The 18,089-nt window shown below is 41.2% G+C and overlaps 1 protein-coding gene across 1 annotated transcript in view; it reads left to right on the forward strand.

Moving 5' to 3' along the window:
* LAPTM4B (lysosomal protein transmembrane 4 beta) overlaps nt 1–16,753 on the forward strand; it is a 79,680-nt gene extending 62,927 nt beyond the window's left edge. Inside the window, exon 7 of the mRNA XM_075828043.1 lies at nt 15,650–16,753. Within this exon, the coding sequence (XP_075684158.1) occupies nt 15,650–15,724 (75 nt within the window). The 3' untranslated portion in view covers nt 15,725–16,753. The remainder of the gene's footprint in view (nt 1–15,649) is intronic.
* The last annotated feature ends 1,336 nt before the right edge of the window (nt 16,754–18,089 follow it).

The raw sequence follows: 18,089 nt of genomic DNA on the forward strand, positions 1-18,089 counted from the left end.
TGCCCAATTTGTCCTGAGTGCGGCAATACCCCATTTGTGGTGATAAACGGCCGTTTGGGCCCATGAGAGGCCTCAGAAGGGAAGGAGCGCTGTGTGTTCTTAGGAGTCAAGATTTTGCTGGATTGGTTTTCGGGTGCCATGTCGCATTTGCAGAGCCTCAGAGGTATCAAAGCAATGGAAACCCACCAAAAGTGACCCCATTTTGGAAACAAAACCCCTCAAGGAATTTATTTATGGGTAATGTGACCATTTAGACCCCACAGTTTTTTCACAGAACTTATTTGAATTGGGCTGTGAATTTATAAAAATGTAATTTTTTCCAATAAGAGGTAGTTTTGGCTAAAAATTTCTTATTTTCACAAGGAATAAAATACCCCAATCTGTTGCCCAATTTGTCCTGAGTTCGGCAATACCCCATTTGTGGTGATAAACTGCCGTTTGGGCCCATGGGAGGCCTCAGAACGAATGGAGCGCTATGTGTTCTTTGGAGCCCAGATTTTGCTGGATTGGTTTTCGGGTGCCATGTTGCATTTGCAGAGCCCCAGACATATCAAAGCAATGGAAACCCACCAGAAGTGACCCCATTTTGGAAACTACACCCCTCAAAGAATTTATTTATGGGTGTTGTGATCATTTAGACCCCACAGTTTTTTCACAGAATTTATTTGAATTGGGCTGTGAATTAAAAAAAAATTTTTTTTTTCCAATAAGAGGTAGTTTTGGCTCAAAATTTCTTATTTTCACAAGGAATAAAATACCCCATTTTGTTGCCCAATTTGTCCTGAGTGTGGCAATACCCTATTCGTGGTGATAAACTGCCGTTTGGGCCCATGGGAGGGCTCAGAAGGAAAGGACCACCATGTGGCCTACTGGGAATTTTCTGGTGCTAAGTCATGTGTGCAGAAGCCCCTGAGGTATCAGTACAGTTGAAACCCCCGAGAAGTGACCCCGTTTTAAAAACGACACCCCTTAAGGAATTCATCTAGAGGTGTAGTGAGCATTTTGACCCCACAGGTATTGTGTAAAAGATAATGCGCAGCAGATGGTGCAGAGTGAGATTTGCAATTTTCTATATATATGCCATGTCAGTGTCCGATATATTGTGCCCAGCATGTGCCACCGGAGATATACACCCCATAAACTGTAATGTGGGTTCTCCCAGGTACGGCAATACCCTACATGTGGCTGTTATTAGCTGCCTGGGCACACGGCAGGGCTCAGAAGGAAAGGACCACCATTTGGCCTACTGAAGCTTTTCTGGTGCTAAGTCTTGTACGCAGAAGCCCCTAAGGTACCGGTACAGTTGAAACCCCCGAGAAGTGACCCTGTTTTAAAATCTACACCCCTTAAGGCATTCATCTAGAGGTGTAGTGAGCATTTTGACCCCACAGGTATTGTGTAAAAGATAATGTGCAGCAGTTGGTGCAGAGTGAAATTTGCAATTTTCTATACATATATGCCAATTCAGTGTCCGATATATTGTGCCCAGCATGCGCCACCGGAGATATACACCTCATAAACTGTAATGTTGGTTCTCCCGGGTACGGCAATACCCTACATGTGGCTGTTATCAGCTGCCTGGGCACACAGCAGGGCTCAGAGGGGAAAGATGAGGAGGGGTAAGCTGTGCGAAGTGGATCAGAGCGAGTAAAACTGGGGTAAATTAAAATAAAGGGATGGATGATAAATTTTTAAACACTCTTTCATACAGAGCTCTGGTTTTTCGGGACACGCGTCACATTGATATATTGTGTCCTTCCTTATCCCCCTCTTATAGCAGACTCTGCACCTCTTTTGACTTTTTCCCTTCTTGCCAGTTTGGGGAACTTCTCCTAAAAAGTGTTGCCCTGGTACGATGCCTGTGGCCTCGCTTCCAGAAGTACTGTAGGGCTTCAGGACTTGATCTGACAAGTCCACCCCTCCCATGTACCTATTGTAGTCCAGGATGCAGTCTGGTTTGGGGGTCTCTGTACTGGTACCTCGTACAGGTACATGGGTACTGGTGTGGCATCTCCCTGGTCTTGTACTTGACACACAATATGTTGCTGCTAGAATGTGCCCTGCTCTCACCCCTTCTTGTTTGCCCAAGCAGAGTCTTAGGGAGGCCTCTCAGGTTTATTCTAGCAGTGCCGCATGCCGCAGGACTTCTGGAAGCGAGGCAATTGAAGAGTGGGAAGCTGGTATAAAAATTATCCAGGTAGAGTAGGTAACCCTGGTCCAGCAGTGGGTGCACCAAATCCCACACAATTTTTGCATTAACTCCCAGTAAGTGGGGGGGGGGGCATTCTGGGGGCTGAATACTGGTGTCCTTCCCTTCATATATCCTAAATCTGTAGGTATACCCTGATGCACTCTCGCACAGCTTATACATCTTCACGCCATACCTTGCCCTCTTACCCGGCAGGTACTGGCGGAATTGAAGCCTCCCTTTAAAATGTACCAGGGACTCATCAACAGAAATACACTTCTCGGGGGTGTATGCTTGGGAAAACAGGGCACTGAAACGGTCTAATGGGGGTCTCCGTTTATACAAACGGTCAAAACTGGGGTCATCTCGGGGTGGGCACGGCTCATTATCAGTATAATGTAAGAAGCGAAGTATTGCCTCATTTTTATTTTATTTTTTAGTTTCCAGCTCAGTTCTGAAGTTGCTTTGAGAGGCCCATATATTAGACACCCCTATGACACACCCCATTTCAGAAACTAGACCCCTCAAAGTATTCACAACAGCATTTAGAAAGTTTATTAACCCTTTAGGTGTTTCACAGGAATTTAGAGCAAAGTAGAGGTGACATTTAATTAATTTAATTTAATTTATTAGGCACCATGTCCGGTTTGAATAGGTCTTGTGGTGCTAAAACAGTGGAAACCCCCAAAAGTGACCCCTTTTTGGAAACCAGAGACCTTGAGGAATTCATTGTAGTTTTCTTTGGGTGCATGCGACTTTTTGATCAGTTTTTATTCTATTTTTAAGTGGCGTGGTGACTAAAAAAACAGCAATTTTACTATTGTTTTTTATTCTATTTTTTTTACAGCGTTCACCATGCGCTATAAATGACATATTCACTTTATTCTGCGGGGCGATACGATTACGGCGATACCAGATGTTTATAGTTTTATTTTATGTCTTATGGCGTTTGCACAATAAAATACATTTTGTAAAATATAATTTATTTTTTGTGTTGCCTTATTCTAAGAGCCATAACTGTTTTATTTTTCCATCAGGAAAGTCGTGCGAGGACTTATTTTTTGCGTAACGAATTGTAGTTTCGATCAGTACCATTTTTAGGTACATGCGACTTTTTGATCTCTTTTTATTCCATTTTTTGGGAGGTGAAGTGACCAAACAATTGTGATTGTGGTACGGTTTATTATTATTTTCTCTTACGGCGTTCACCGCGCGTGATAAATAACGACATCGTTTTGTAGTTCAGGCCGTTACGGACGCGGCGATACCAATTATGTATAGTTTATTTGTTTATTTATATATTTCTATTAATAATAAAGGACTGATAAGGGAAAATGGGGGACTTTTACTTTTATTACTTTTAAATCTTTTATTTTCTTATTTTTACACAACTTTTTTTTACTTTTTTACACTTTTTTTACTTTGTCCCACTAGGGGACATGAGGGCAGGAGGCTCTGATCGCTATTCTAATACACTGCACTACATGCGTAGTGCAGTGTATTAGAGCTGTCAGCTGTTCGCTGACAGCAAGCATAGTGGGTCCTGACTTTGTCAGGACCCACTAGGCTTCCGTCGATGGCGTAGCCAGAGTCCATTGTTAGGATTCTGGTTGCCATAGTAGCCATCGCGGCCCGCTATCGTGTAGCAGGCCGGCGATGGCAGCTTAACCCCTAAGAAGCCGCGATCGCTATTGAACGCGGCTTCTAAGGGGTCAATCGGCGGGGACCACCGCGATCCGTCCCTGCACACTAAGCTGTGATAGCCTGCTGTCGGAAACAGCAGGTATCACAGCTCAGACACGCGCCGGGGAAAGATGGCGCCGTGTTAACTCAGGTCAGTACTATTACTGACCCGAGCGCGAACGATGCGCTCAGCAGGACGTAATAGTACTGACCTGAGCGCGAAGGGGTTAAAGTAGGTCCCCTTAAGGCCATGTTCAGACGTGGCGGAATGTTTCTGCTTATAATGTTGGTGCAGATACGCAACTAATCTGCACCAACATTTGCATATTTGACAGGTAATTCAGACGTTGCAAATATCACAGCGGACTTGCCACAGATTTCAGTTTTTGCATTGCATACTCTCATTTGCATATTTAGAAAAAAGCTCAAAACTTTTAAAATAATAATCATTTTGGGACACAATTTTCACTAGTATCAGTATGACAGCGCCTATTAGATTAGCTGGGAGACTGGGCATTACTAAACTAGTGACAGCTTATTTAAATGATAAAATTCTGTCTACCTGCAGCCACCACTAGGGAGAGCTTAGTAGTTTACCGCATACTGTTTTATTATTATATTTACTGTAATTGTACTTAGCAGAAAAATGGAGCCCTACAAAAATATATTAAGAATTTATCAACACAGATTTTTGTATCTATTTCGTATGTACTTTATAAGAACAGTTGGTTAAGGTTTTTTCTTTTCTTTTTTTTTTTTTTTTTTTTTTTAAGTCTAGTGATTATTAAATCTCTAATCAGAGGACCTTTTCCTCGACCTCTGTGATGTTTTTACTGAAATTTAGGATAAAATGAATATACATTTGTAGTTAGAACAATAGCACCAGCATTTGTTTCTTTTTATTAAAGGGTAACTAAACGTTTGACAAACTCATAGTAACATGTCAAGTTTGGATGGTGGGGGTCCGAGCACTGAGACCCCCACCAATTGCTAGAACGAGTGAGCGCTCAGCCACTTCGTTTCTGTTCGGCTTTTTCCGGAAAGCTGATGTATCGGAGTACGGGCTCATAGAGTTTCTATTGATCCCGTACTCCAATACATTGATTTCCGGAAAAAGCCGAACACTATGACATGTCCGAAGTTTATCAAACGTTTAGTAACCCTTTAAACCACAAGTGTAAAATACTACCATAAACTGAAGAACTCATCACTAGACTCGAATGCTTGTATAAATACTGACACCTAAATGAGTATTTTCCACACTGCCTGTTAATGGCCCTGTCATAATATATTCAGTGAGGGGAAGGGTGCACATGGCAGACGTTTAGCTACTCTGCGTACTATATAGCACGAAAAAAATCTAAACATGAACATCAGTGATTTATTCCATGAAGTTTTATTTTAAGAATTGCATTTCACAACGTTTTAAATAACATGCAACTATTGGTAAATTGTATTATTATTTCTGGAAGGCTTTCATTACATTTAAAAGGTCTAATATTTATATCTGCCAATTGAAAATAAGAATAGAATCCTAGTTACCCTAGTTGATCCAAAGTAACAAACTAAAAACCCTATAAGACATGGACTAATTGCCCTGCAAGGGAAAAAGTTATTTACTGACCCTCTGTAGTGATCAGACCATTTGTTTTAAGAGAAACCTGTTTTAAAAACTTTCGCAGGGATAAGAAATCAGCGCCACTCTTGTCGATTTACTGGTACTGCAGCTCAACGCCATTCAAGAGAATACCAAACCCAGCCTATGGACAAGACTGGTGCTATTCCTGGAAAACAATCGGACTTTTGGATTTAGGTATCTTCTACGTTACCGCCTGACGAAGACCAAATAAACACTCCTGGCCTCCTTCGGTATAATGGGAGCTTTGGGTACACTTTACATATGCGATGGGAGATTTTCAATGAAATATGTTAAGTGTACAGGGAAAACGCTGTGTGAAAGAGCCCTAAGTCCATTTGGCATATATGACAACTCCTCTTAGTTATGCCTCCAGCATCAAAGGACCCCAGGAAATATTGTGGGAGGTTGGCCAATCTCTAGGAAAACAGACCTCTCAACTGTAGGTTTCTGTAAGGCCTCATACAGATGGCTGATTTACAGCTGTGTACAACCTCCGGCTACTCTACCTCTCCATGCCTCGTATTTCATACGGAGGCATAAAGAAGTTTTTTATGTGCCGTCTACATGATGCCTAAATTCCATTGATTTCAATGGAGACAAAGCCATTAACTGTTGGAGTCGCAGCTTCATGACCGTCACTACTATTAACCCTTCTGACATTTTAGATTGGCATGTCCAAAAGTCATATTTAGACCTCATTCAAACGGGTGCATTCCAGCCAGTAATACAATGTGCAAAACAAAACGGTATTGTAATTGTATAGTTGACGGTGGCGTGCCATATATAGGACCAAGTTTTTGGTGCAGACTCCACATTAAGTGTAAGGTCACACAGCGTAAATACTGCATATTTTCCGCAACGGATTTTGTGGTGGAAAATCCGCAGTATAATACAGAAGCAGCAGAGTGGATGAGATTTGAACAAGTCTCATCCACATGCTGCGTAAATGATGACTGGAAGAACCGCTCAGAAATTGACTTGTGGTGCGGTTTTTTAATCCGCAGCATGTCAATTGTAACGCTGCTTTTTTTGTTGCGGGTATTCCCCATTGAATTTAATGGGGAGGTAAAACCTGCAACAAATAGCAGATGTTGCATTTTCTTGCGGTGGAATCGCAGCGATTCCGCCGCCAAAAATGTAACTCAGAAAATAAAAAATACTGTATACTTACCCAGTATTCTGTGTTTCTCCGTCCAGGCCGGCCTCCTGGGATGACGTTTCATCCCATGTAACCGCTGTAGTCAATCACATGAAAACGTCAGCCATGATGAAACGTCAGCTGCAGCGTTCACATGGGGTTAAATGTCATCCCACGGCTGCAGAACGTCTGGACGTCGGAGGGACGCGTCGCCATGGTAAGTATCCATATATTTTTTTTTTAAGTCCAGGACTTCCGCAGCGGATATTCCGGTCGAAAAACTGCACCACAATTTGGTTCGGCTTTTAGCTGGAATTCCCTGCGGATACGCTTTGTGCCTTTACGCAGCGTATCCGCCCTGTGTGAACATATCCTAAAAATGTCTGTGTAACAGAACGCATGGCATCGCAGAGGCTGAAATCGACAGTGAAAATCTGCGGCTTCTCTATAACAGACAGCATACTGCAGATTTTTTTTTCCCGCTACACGTAAATGGGGTTTTGAAAGCCACATCCACTTGTATGGTACTGTAAATTGCTGCGGATTTGTGATGTGGAATCTGCACTACAAATCCGCCGCAAATGCGCCCCGTCTGAACATCCCCTAAGAGACCAGGTTGGGTTCTTTTCTGGAGACCCCTATCTGTATTCCAAACATAGCCGGCCTTTGAAGTTGTTGCTCGCTTGTAAATAACAAGTGCAGTGCAGGAAAATGATCTCATTTTGGCAGAATATGACATCATCAAGAAGCTTCTCAGTAAAATGGTTCTATCTAATCAAAGCTCTGTTCATGTGGATGCTCATGGTCTGCCTGCAAATTAAACACTGTGTATTTTCCATCAAGCACAAATGCATTATTCAGAAGAGGATTCAATTTCATTAATGTGACATTCCTCCGGGAGAAGCCCTCAATGGAATCATTAGCCTTTTGTATATAGACGCTGCATAACATATCTCAGTCTTCATGTGTCGTCTTAGTCCTGCCACTGCTCTTTTCTCATCAGTTTTTCTTTATCTACCTCAGTATTATAAAGGTTGTTTTTTTTTTTCTTATTGTTAGCAGTACATTTTCTTAATATAATAATACAACAGAGCATTCAAAGAGAATCTGTCTCCTCTCCTGACATGCCTGCTTCCCCATGAAATCTGGAGTATCTTTTCTTAGAAATCTACTTTGTGACATTCCTCTGCTGTTCCTCCTAGAAATGTATCAATAAATTAAGAACTGGGTGTTACCAATTGGGGGGGCATGTCACTATACAGACTGACAAAGTGTAATCAGTGCGGACAGTATTAGAATGTGTACGGACATGCTCCTTCGACAAGAGGAATGGCAAAACCCAGTTGTCAATTTATTTATAAATTTCTAGGAGGAACAACCGGAACGGCACCACATAGAGTTCTAAGAAAATATGTTCCAGAATTGTTAGTTCATGGGAAATACAAGTATTTACTAAAATAGACATGTCATGAGAGGTGGCCGGTGCTCTTTAAAGCGGTTGTGTCACCACAAACATCTTCTTTCATATAGGAGCCATGATCACCGCAGGTCTTGCTTTCGACACAGCCGGCAAACAGTTAAATTTGCTGAGGGAAGCCGCAGCCAGTTAGACAACGTTGTATTACATGCCAGCCATTCAGATAAAAGGCTAGCTCTGGGTCCGCCTTCTAGAACCTCCCTATGCCCTAATAGGGCATATGGACAAGGGTTGTCCTAATGAAACAGACACTAAAATGCGCCATATTAAAGGGGTTTTCCACATTCTGACAACGCATGACCTATTCACCGGATAGGTCATCAGTACATGATCTGTGGGAGTCCAACATCCGGAACCTGCACCGATCAGCTGGTCCGTTACGTCCGTGCACTGGATGTACATGCCGGAAGCAGTTGGCTCTGGCCACGGAATTGAATAGGAGCAGACCTGCAGTTCTGCAGCACAGCCGCTATGCTATGTACGGAGTCAATTGCTTCCGGCTCCGTACATTGCATAAAGGGCCACAACATCCGGTGCCCACAGGCCACCGCAGCGGCTGACTCGTTCGGGGTCGGCGTGTCAGACCGGCACCGATCATATACTGATGACCTATTCGGGGAATGGGTCATCAGTTGTTAGAACATGGAAAACCCCCTTAAGTCCGTTAGAATGTGAGCCTTATTATAAGCCTTTAGGCGTTTAGTGAGTTTTGTAGGATGAAAGAGGCGATAAACAGGAAAATGTTCCGTTTTCAAATTCCAATTCACAGGTTATCGTGATGTGCAGTAATGGGTTTGTGAACGGCTTGTGAAGTCTCATCTAGTCCTGATAAGTCACACTAACCTGTGGAGCGCTATGTTCTTAGTGAAACAGAATCCTGGCGTAACATACTGGGCTCCAGCAGATGTGGTGTACCGACTGGTTGATATTCCAGCTACTGATTCATAGACGCTCTGTCCAAGGGCAGCCAAGGACATCATTACTAACCTCGGTGGGAAAACCAAATTCCTGTCTGCAGACTATACCATGCTGTGATGATTTGGCCCTCAAAGAGAGAGGTTGAGTGCGGTACAGGGAAATGTGTTGTCATAGACCCCAAAACACATCAATTACAAAGTAGAAGTTATTCCTGGTCATTGCACAGAAGCAGTAGCCACAGTAATTCATGATGATATAATCACAATAAAGGGCTCATTTATACATATAAGTTCTGTTTTTCTTTTTTTGTCAACCAGAATTTATTACCATTATTTATTATTAATAATACATTTGAAAGGAATAAACATTGTAAAAATAGAAAGAACTAAGGAATTGTTCAGGTTTAAAACCTTATTCCCCAATAGGAAGATCATGTAGGGATATAAATAAATAAAATAAATAAATAAATGTCAGAACGGGGGTCGCGTACCAAGATGCGGTTGAGCATGCGCCGGGTGCTTCATTCACTTTCTATGACAATGACAAAAACGGCCGAGCACTGTACTCAGCTTTTTCCGTCATTCCCATAGACTTTTAATTGAGCAGCAGCGTGCATGCTCGACCAACGCTCCATTCAATGTCCCCCTCACTGCGGTCAAGCAGGATCTAGGGGTTCGCGACCCTTGTTCTTAGGATTGGTAGGTGTCCCAGCGTTGGGGCCCTCAGAGATTAGAAAATGATTTTGGAAATACCCTTTAACTGGACAACCACATTTCTAAATGCAGCCACACGGGTTATCAGCTGAAACCCCTAGCGATTATCTGATATCACTGGGGCTCACAGAGGATTGTCCCAAGCAGGGCACCTCCCTCTAATCGGGCCTAGATGGGGGTTGTCCAGGTGGGCCAACCTCTTTAAAAACCCCTACAAATATTTAGGCCTGGGGATATGGTATTTTGATAGTCTGTAAAAAATAGATGAACGTGGTTTCAATGGGTTTTTTGTGCATAGTATTAAGCACAAATTCTCTTCTGATGGGAGTTATTAGGTGAGCAAACCTTACTTTCATCTTTTAATTAATCAGATTTCTATAAAACTTTATTTTGGTGATAAAACCCTTTAAAACCTTTTCAAACCCATTTTCATATGCTGAGTTAATAGAGGGTTCCTCATTTCTTAGCCAGAGTGGAGAGCGGTTACAAGCATCTCTCGCTGTGGAGGACCAGTCCTGTCCTGCATTACACAGACAACCCATTGAATATGCACTGTGTAATGATTAATTTTTACCTGTGGTGGCGCTGCAGGGAAATTGAGTACTTACTACTAGGTTTCCACCCAGGGTACAGCTGATTGCTTCGGTCCTAACAGGGGGACACTTTGTGATCAGCTTATTGACAAGGGAACCTTTTTACAATTAGAGATTACAAGAAAAGATTGTCCAATGTGGGGTTAGGCCCCATGCACACGGCCGTGCCCGTAATCACTGGCTGGCGGCCGCGGACAGACACTTGCATTTTCGGCCCGTGCTCCCATACAAAGTATCTATATAGTGTCCTATCTTTTGTGGTACATTTCTACAGCCCGGACACCTACCCGCAAATATACTGGAAGGTGTCCGGGAAGGTGTCCGTGGTCAATAGAAGTGAATGGGTGTGTAATTGCAGACCGCGATTATGGTCCGCAATTACGAACTATTTTTACGGACGTGTGCATGGGGCCTTACCCTTAGAATATGGAGACACATTTACATTAAATGGGGACATAACAAGTAACAATGGGGCCCATATCAAATATCAAAACTTGGAGTGAGGCCCATCTCCACCGTAACCACTTTGGGAAGTGTTTTCAGAACATGAAAAGCTAATAATTGTTTTTGTCTCCACTATGTGCCAAGCTTCTTTTCTAAATGCACAGGTATAATACACAAAATGATTTCACAGTACACGGTTAATGCGCACAGTGATGTCACAGCACACAGATAACATACATGTAAAGGGAAATTAACTCAATGAAGTTACACCACAGGAATAATGTGCATAGTGATGTCACATGTTGATTTCATAACACAGGAATAATGCACACAAAAATGTCATCATGCACACAGTGACTTCACAGCATAGGAAGAAAACACATAATGACGTTACAGTGTAGGTAAAATGCCCACAATTATGCCACAGTACAGCAATAATGCAAAAAAAGTCATGCTGCAGTAGAATGATATTGGACACTGCAGCGGAACAGCTGCTAACCAACAGGCTTCATAAAAAAAACTTGGAATGGATACAGATGTGACCCACCTAAATTGTTCGGCCCCATAGCTATGTCTTCTACCCTGGTAGTTACTCCCTTGCTTTATAGCAATACTCTGCTCAATTACTCAACATCTGCCGATCTGTACAGGACCCAAATTCTGTCCAGCAGGTAGGATCATAGTAATTGTATTGATAGGAGGTATCTTATTTATTTAATAGGCTAACAGATTGTGCCCTACTATTTTTTCGTATAGAAGAGAAACACAAGTAAAACAGGTCAGAGATGGTACAGAGCTTGTTTAATAGGGATGCTTGATTTAGAAAACTAATTTTCCAATAGGTAAGACTGAGTTAATAGAGTGGGGTCTTCCATTCAGGACCTTCACCTTTTAGCCAGGGTGGAGAGCAGCTACAAAGAGCGTCTCTTGGTCTGGAGGACCTAAAACATCCATGGATTACAGTCATAGCCCATTGATTTCAATAGACAATGTGTAGTGCTTTATTTCCCCTGCGGTGGAGCTGTAGGGGAATTAAACACTTGCTGCAAGGCTCCCCTTACAGGGTACAGCTGATCGCTGTAGATCCTAGCAGCAGGATACCCTGTGATTAGCTTTCCCGTCTAACAAAATGCGATAGTCCAAAGCAGACAACCTCTTTAAAAACTGTCTTTAGTATTTTTGATAGTTATCACGAGCCATGCAACTTTTTAAAAACGTAAGAGAGTCCTGAAAACTGTCTCAGATGACTTGCTCTAGACATTGCTCATGTTAATGGCAGCTGAGAGCCAGAACTTGTCCATGTAATATTTCTAATAAATTTATCCCAGTATTTCACGTTAAATGACTCAGCATCTCAGAGGACTTTGCTTGCTCAAAATCTAATAAATGTTTTTCCTACTTTCACAAATACAGTCATCCAGGAAAAAAATGGAACTTAGGAATTAGGACAAGAGCTAACGTACTGTAATATAAATGACGTCCCACCGCAGTCTGACATTTACTCCCCGATGCATTACAAACTTGTCTCAAATGAATCTGCTGCATCAGAGACATGGACAATGATAATGTAGCCAAATTTCTGGAAAATCTCAGCAATAGTAATGGTGTTTTGCAGGCAGCAGCTGCAGTTGTATCCTCCCTTGCAGTTTCCACATTAATCAGGATATGTCTATATTTCAAACAGCATATCCTACGCTCCGCAATACCAGCAGCTCTCCGGAGAGGCAATAAAAGTAATATAATAGAAAATTGTATATCTAGCTACAGTTTAGACAGCCAAAGAGGGACACTTACGACATGATGTATAAAAGACTCGTTTGTTTATCTGTTTACAGAATCAGCAAGCATTGTACATAGCTGTATAAAAAGCAACTAAAACACAAAATAAGGATGGAAGGATGCAAAAACAAATTAAGGCTATGTTCACACGGAGTATTTTGGGGGAGGAATATCTGCCTCAAAATTCCGTTTGGAACTTTGAGGCAGATATTCCTCTCCCTGCAAGCCGATTTTCGCGGCAATTATCGCGCCGTTTTCGCCCGCGGCCATTGAGCGCCGCGGGCATAAAACAGCGAGAAATACGCTTTCTCCTGCCTCCCATTGAAGTCAATGGGAGGTCAGAGGCGGAAGCGCCCGAAGATAGGGCATGTCGCTTCTTATTGAAATCAATGGGAGGCGTTCTCGGGCCGTTTTTGCCGAGTTTTGCGACGCGGTTTCCGCGTCAAAAAATTCGGCAAAATACCCCGTGTGAACATAGCCTAAGAGGATAAATTCTTTCTAAGCCAGTTACTGAGATTTTTAATATTGGTTTATAGTTAGGGTATGTTCACATGCTTAGCAAAAAACGCCTGAAAATACAGAGCTGTTTTCAAGGGAAAACAGCTCCTGATTTTCGGACGGTTTTTTAGCAACTCGCGTTTTTTGCTGCGTTTTTTACGGACGTTTATGGAGCTGACTTTCTATAGAGTCAATGAAAAACGGCTCCAAAAATGGCTCAAGAAGTGACAGCTGCGTAAAAAAATGGCCCTTCGGAACAGAACGCCATTTTCCCATTGAAATCAATGGGCAGATGTTTGGAGACGTTCTGCTTCCAATTCTATGGCCGTTTTTCAGCCGCATACGCCCTGAAAAATGGCCGAAAATAAGCCGTGTGAACATACCCTTAATGCGAAAAGAGGTACAGAAGCATGGGGGTCAAATAAAAGGTTTGGACCTCAAAAGATGGACTACTTGGGAAAGGTGCAATTGCTCTGTGCCCCCAGGACAGGGGTAGGGGGCAGTTGCAATTTTAGTAGTATGTAATTAGCTATGGGTGAAAATTGGCGCAGTTAATTCTCTTCTTGGGGCAGAAAAGCAGGAGTGTGGAAAAGGTAAGTGCTGCGCTGACTGGATGTATGGTGGCTGGTGATTGGAATTCACTGGCTGGTACTGGTAACATATATTAGAATGTTAACTACATACAGTGCCTTGCAAAAGTATTCGGCTCCTTTTACTGTTTTGTTGCATTACAACCTGGAATTAAAATAGATTTTAAATTTGATTTTATGTAATAGACCTGACAAAATAGTCCAAATTGATATAAATTTAAAGAAAAACATTGTTTAGTAAGAAATAAAAAATAAAATAATTAAAAATTGAAACCATGTGAGTGCATATGTATTCACCCCCTTTGTTGTGAAACCCCTAAATAAGTTCTGGTCAAAGTTATTAACTTCAGAAGTCAGATCATTAGCGGAATAAGAAACCACTGTGTGTAATCTAAGTGTCACATGACCTGTCACATGATGTCAGTATAAATACACCTGTTCTGAAAGACCCCGGAGTCTACAACATCACTAAGCAAGAAACATGGAGACCAAGGAGCTCTCCGGACAGGTCAGAGACAAAGTGGTGGTGACTATATATCAGGGTTGGGTTATAAAAAAAAATATCCCAATCTTTGAACGTCCCACGAAGCACCATTAAATCCATTATAACAAAATGACAAATATATGGCACAACTACAAGAGAAGGCAGCCCACAAAAACTCACAGACTGGGCAAGGAGGGCATTAATCAGAGATTCAACAAAGACCCCAACGATAACGCTGAAAGAGCAACAAAGATCCACAGCGGAGATGGAAGTATCTGTCCATAGGACCACTAGAAGGTATACACTCCACAGAGCGGGGCTTTATGGTAGAGTGGCCAGAAAAAAGCCATTGCTTAAAGAAAAACATACGTTATTGTACTTTTTATGCACATTCAAGATCTCTGGTTTTTGTCTACAGTTTTGATTGTATCACAGTAGAAATATTTAGTCACTTCAAAGTGGTAGGCATGTTGTGTAATTCAAATGGTACAAACCCCCCAAAATCCAATTATAATTCAAAGTTGTAATGGAACAAAATAGGAAAAGCACAAGGGGGGAATACTTCACAAGGCAATGTAGTTTGCAGGAAAGTACAAGGATTCTTCTGTCTCTAACATTGCAAATATCCAATATGACATACTGTAGTTAAAGAAGTATGAAGTAAGAGTACTGAAAGAAGACAAATGTTCATTAAGGTAAACCCATCATACTTCTAAACTTCAGTTAATCCAGGGGCAAAAACCACCTTTGGCATAGACCAATTTGGAAATCTATAACTTGCAAACAGAATAATTTATCACAAATTTTAAAGGGATGATTTTATAATTTTCAGGTCCTCTGCTTTCTGTCAGCAAATGTAACCCATACAGGCCTAAGGCTTGATTCAAACGTAGTTTTTGATGCCATTTTTGTAGTCAAAGCCAGAAGTGGATAGACCAAATGCTCCTTTTATACCTTTCTAGCCTAATACGTCTTACAGCTGAGAGGTGAATACATCAAAAGTCTCAATTTGCGGAAAAAATTGTGAGTTGAGCTGACCACGTCACTTTACTGATAAACAGTGGGTGTGGTTTATCATAATGGGGTGTGGCCTCCTGCAGCCCAACACATTTTCTGTAATTTACACCAGAAACTGTTGTCAATTATAACAAAAAATCTGCTCCAGCTCATACCTGGAGTAGATTTAACTTTCTAGTGCACGGACAACCAGGAATGCGCCTAATTTATTAACCTATAACTCTTGACAAATGGCTTGCTAATGATATTCTATGGGCACTTTGCTGGCATATACATTTGAGTGTATAAACAGGGTGAAAATTTAGTCTTATTTGATATAGCCTGGTTACTAAGGAGCTGCTTGACATCCACATATGAAAGGCTGTAGTTAGGCAGTTTATCCCTAGCAACCAATGTTTCAAATAACTTGGGGAAGGATATTCGGCAATATGTCTATTAGGATATCCAGAATCGTTATTTTTATTGACAGGAATCTTCTTTTTCCTCAGGTCCTCCTACCTCATTATGAAGACAAAGTGGCGGGAGAAGCAAAAGAACCTCCTCCACCGTACGTTTCCGCCTGATGATAGACACAGCGTCCAGCATCAGAATGAATCTTCACACAGCAGCTTTCTACATGGCCGAGACACTGGGGCAATAGTAGATTTCATTCACAGGATATACCCTACTGAACAGCAGCACTACCAAATATATTGTCAGTGAGCATAATATGGGGTAGCTGTACTACGCGCCGCTCACAAGTAGACAACTCGGTCTCATGAAGTCTCGAGTTGGGTCCACTTGTAAGGAAGGAGCCCAGTACATCTCACCCAGTATTTTACCTTGGCTTTGTTCTGTGAAACCTCTCGAGACGTGTGTATTTGTGCAATCTGTATACTGTAGCCTCTGCATCCTTACCTACTGGTTGTGCCCAAAACGACATTTACCTTTTTCCATTGCTTTTTAATAGAGGAATAAAACATGGAATCGATGTTGATATTGTATATAGGATAAAACGCAGCGTTCAATGTCCACTGTATTTTTGTCTCTTCACATTTACAGTGTTCTAGTCAGCAAGATTTAAATAACATATAGCTCTAGAAAAAGTGTTTAATAATAAAAAAAAATAGTAAATATAATCAGGGTGCATGATTTAACATCAAGATTTCTATTGTAAAAATTATTAATTATATCTTGTGAAAATATGAACATTATTCTACATATGACTGCCATATTTAAAGAGGTATTCCTGTGTTATGTAAATAAAGCTTATTTTTTGTATAATGGAACGTTACTAATATACTTTATTATTATACAAGGAGTTAAGTTTATTTACAAAAAAAAAAATGGGAAAACCCCTTTAAGTAAGCTATAGGTAAAAACTGCATGTTCAATCTAAGTAAAAATCTAATTTGTTTGCATGCTCATTAATATAACTCAAATTACTGTTTACAATGCATTGAAAAATGTTGATACAGTTGTTTCTAAAAATCGTTTTTTATGGTGTCATAGACATAAAATAGAATTTACTTAAAGTGGCTCTGTCACCAGATTCTCTAACCCCTATCTCCTATTGCATGTGATCGGCGCTGCAATGTAGAGAACAGTAACGTGTTTTTTTTTTAAAAACTTTCATTTTTGGCCAAGTTATGAGCTATTTTATATATATGCAAATGAGGTTTGAAATGGACAACTGGGCGTTTTCTTTTCGTCATGTCCAACTGGGCGTGTATTGTGTTTTTAACTGGGCGTGTTTACGTGTATGACGCTGACCAATCAGTGACCAGTCAGCATCATTTCACTTGGTGGAAATCTCACAGAAAAGATTCAGAAGTGTCAGGATTCTGAGTACACATGACGTCCAGGCTGGATTTCATGTGTATTCATTATCAGGACACTTGATTAACGTTAATCTCTGTTTATGTGGCTGCACATCGCTGCTGTGTAAATCAATGGAGATGAGTGTATGACGCTGACTGGTCACTGATTGGTCAGCGTCATACACGTAAACACGCCAAGTTAAAAACACAATACTCACCCAGTTGGACATAACGAAAAAAAAACGCCTAGTTGTCCATTTCAAACCCCATTTGCATATATATAAAAATGCTCATAACTTGGCCAAAAATGAAAGTTTTTTAAAAACGTTCCTGTTATCTACATTGCAGCGCCGATGACATGCAATAGGAGATAGGGATTTGAGAATCTGGTGACAGAGCCTCTTTAAATAATTGTCTATAGGACGTAGTAATCAACAATTGTAAAAATAGGGATGAGGACAGCACCACTGTCACTTTAAATGGGGATATGAGAATGCAACAGACCGTCTTTTTGGGCCATCTCCAGCCCGCTTAAGGATTCACAGGAAGAAGCGATGACGTCAGTATTCCAAAAAAGTTAATCTTTTTATTGTCCCATAGTACAGATACCAGCAATATTTCTGCTCTAAGTGAGTCTTTTTTAAGCTAGGAATCAACAATTTAGGATAGATAGATAGATAGATAGATAGATAGATAGATAGATAGATACTGATTGTTGGAAATTTAGTAATACCCATACTATCCTGAGCAGGGGTCCTCCTCTATGACATCCATATGCCCTAATAGTCTTAAGTGGACAATCCCTTTAAGATTTTATGTATCAGCTGTTTCTTAGTTACATCTGTTTCTGGAAAAACCATTGCAGCTCCCACAGAGGTTGTCACTCATCCTTCATCGATGGCAAGTGTGGGCAATTATGTCATTCAGCAGCGATTGCTGGTTGACAACCCTGTATAATTTTTCATGGCAACCATATTGGTTCAAATTGGGTTCTTATTCTGGGTCTTTTGGGCTCTGTTGTATTGGGGCCCATTATTGTGTCAGAGCCTGGTCCACTGGAAGATTTTCTAGACCGACCCTGTGTTTCATATAATATTTCTTTCCCATAATTGATTAGTCCACTTTATTG

The sequence above is a fragment of the Rhinoderma darwinii genome, chromosome 5 (genome assembly GCF_050947455.1).
Source record: "Rhinoderma darwinii isolate aRhiDar2 chromosome 5, aRhiDar2.hap1, whole genome shotgun sequence".
Lineage (NCBI taxonomy): Eukaryota > Metazoa > Chordata > Amphibia > Anura > Rhinodermatidae > Rhinoderma > Rhinoderma darwinii.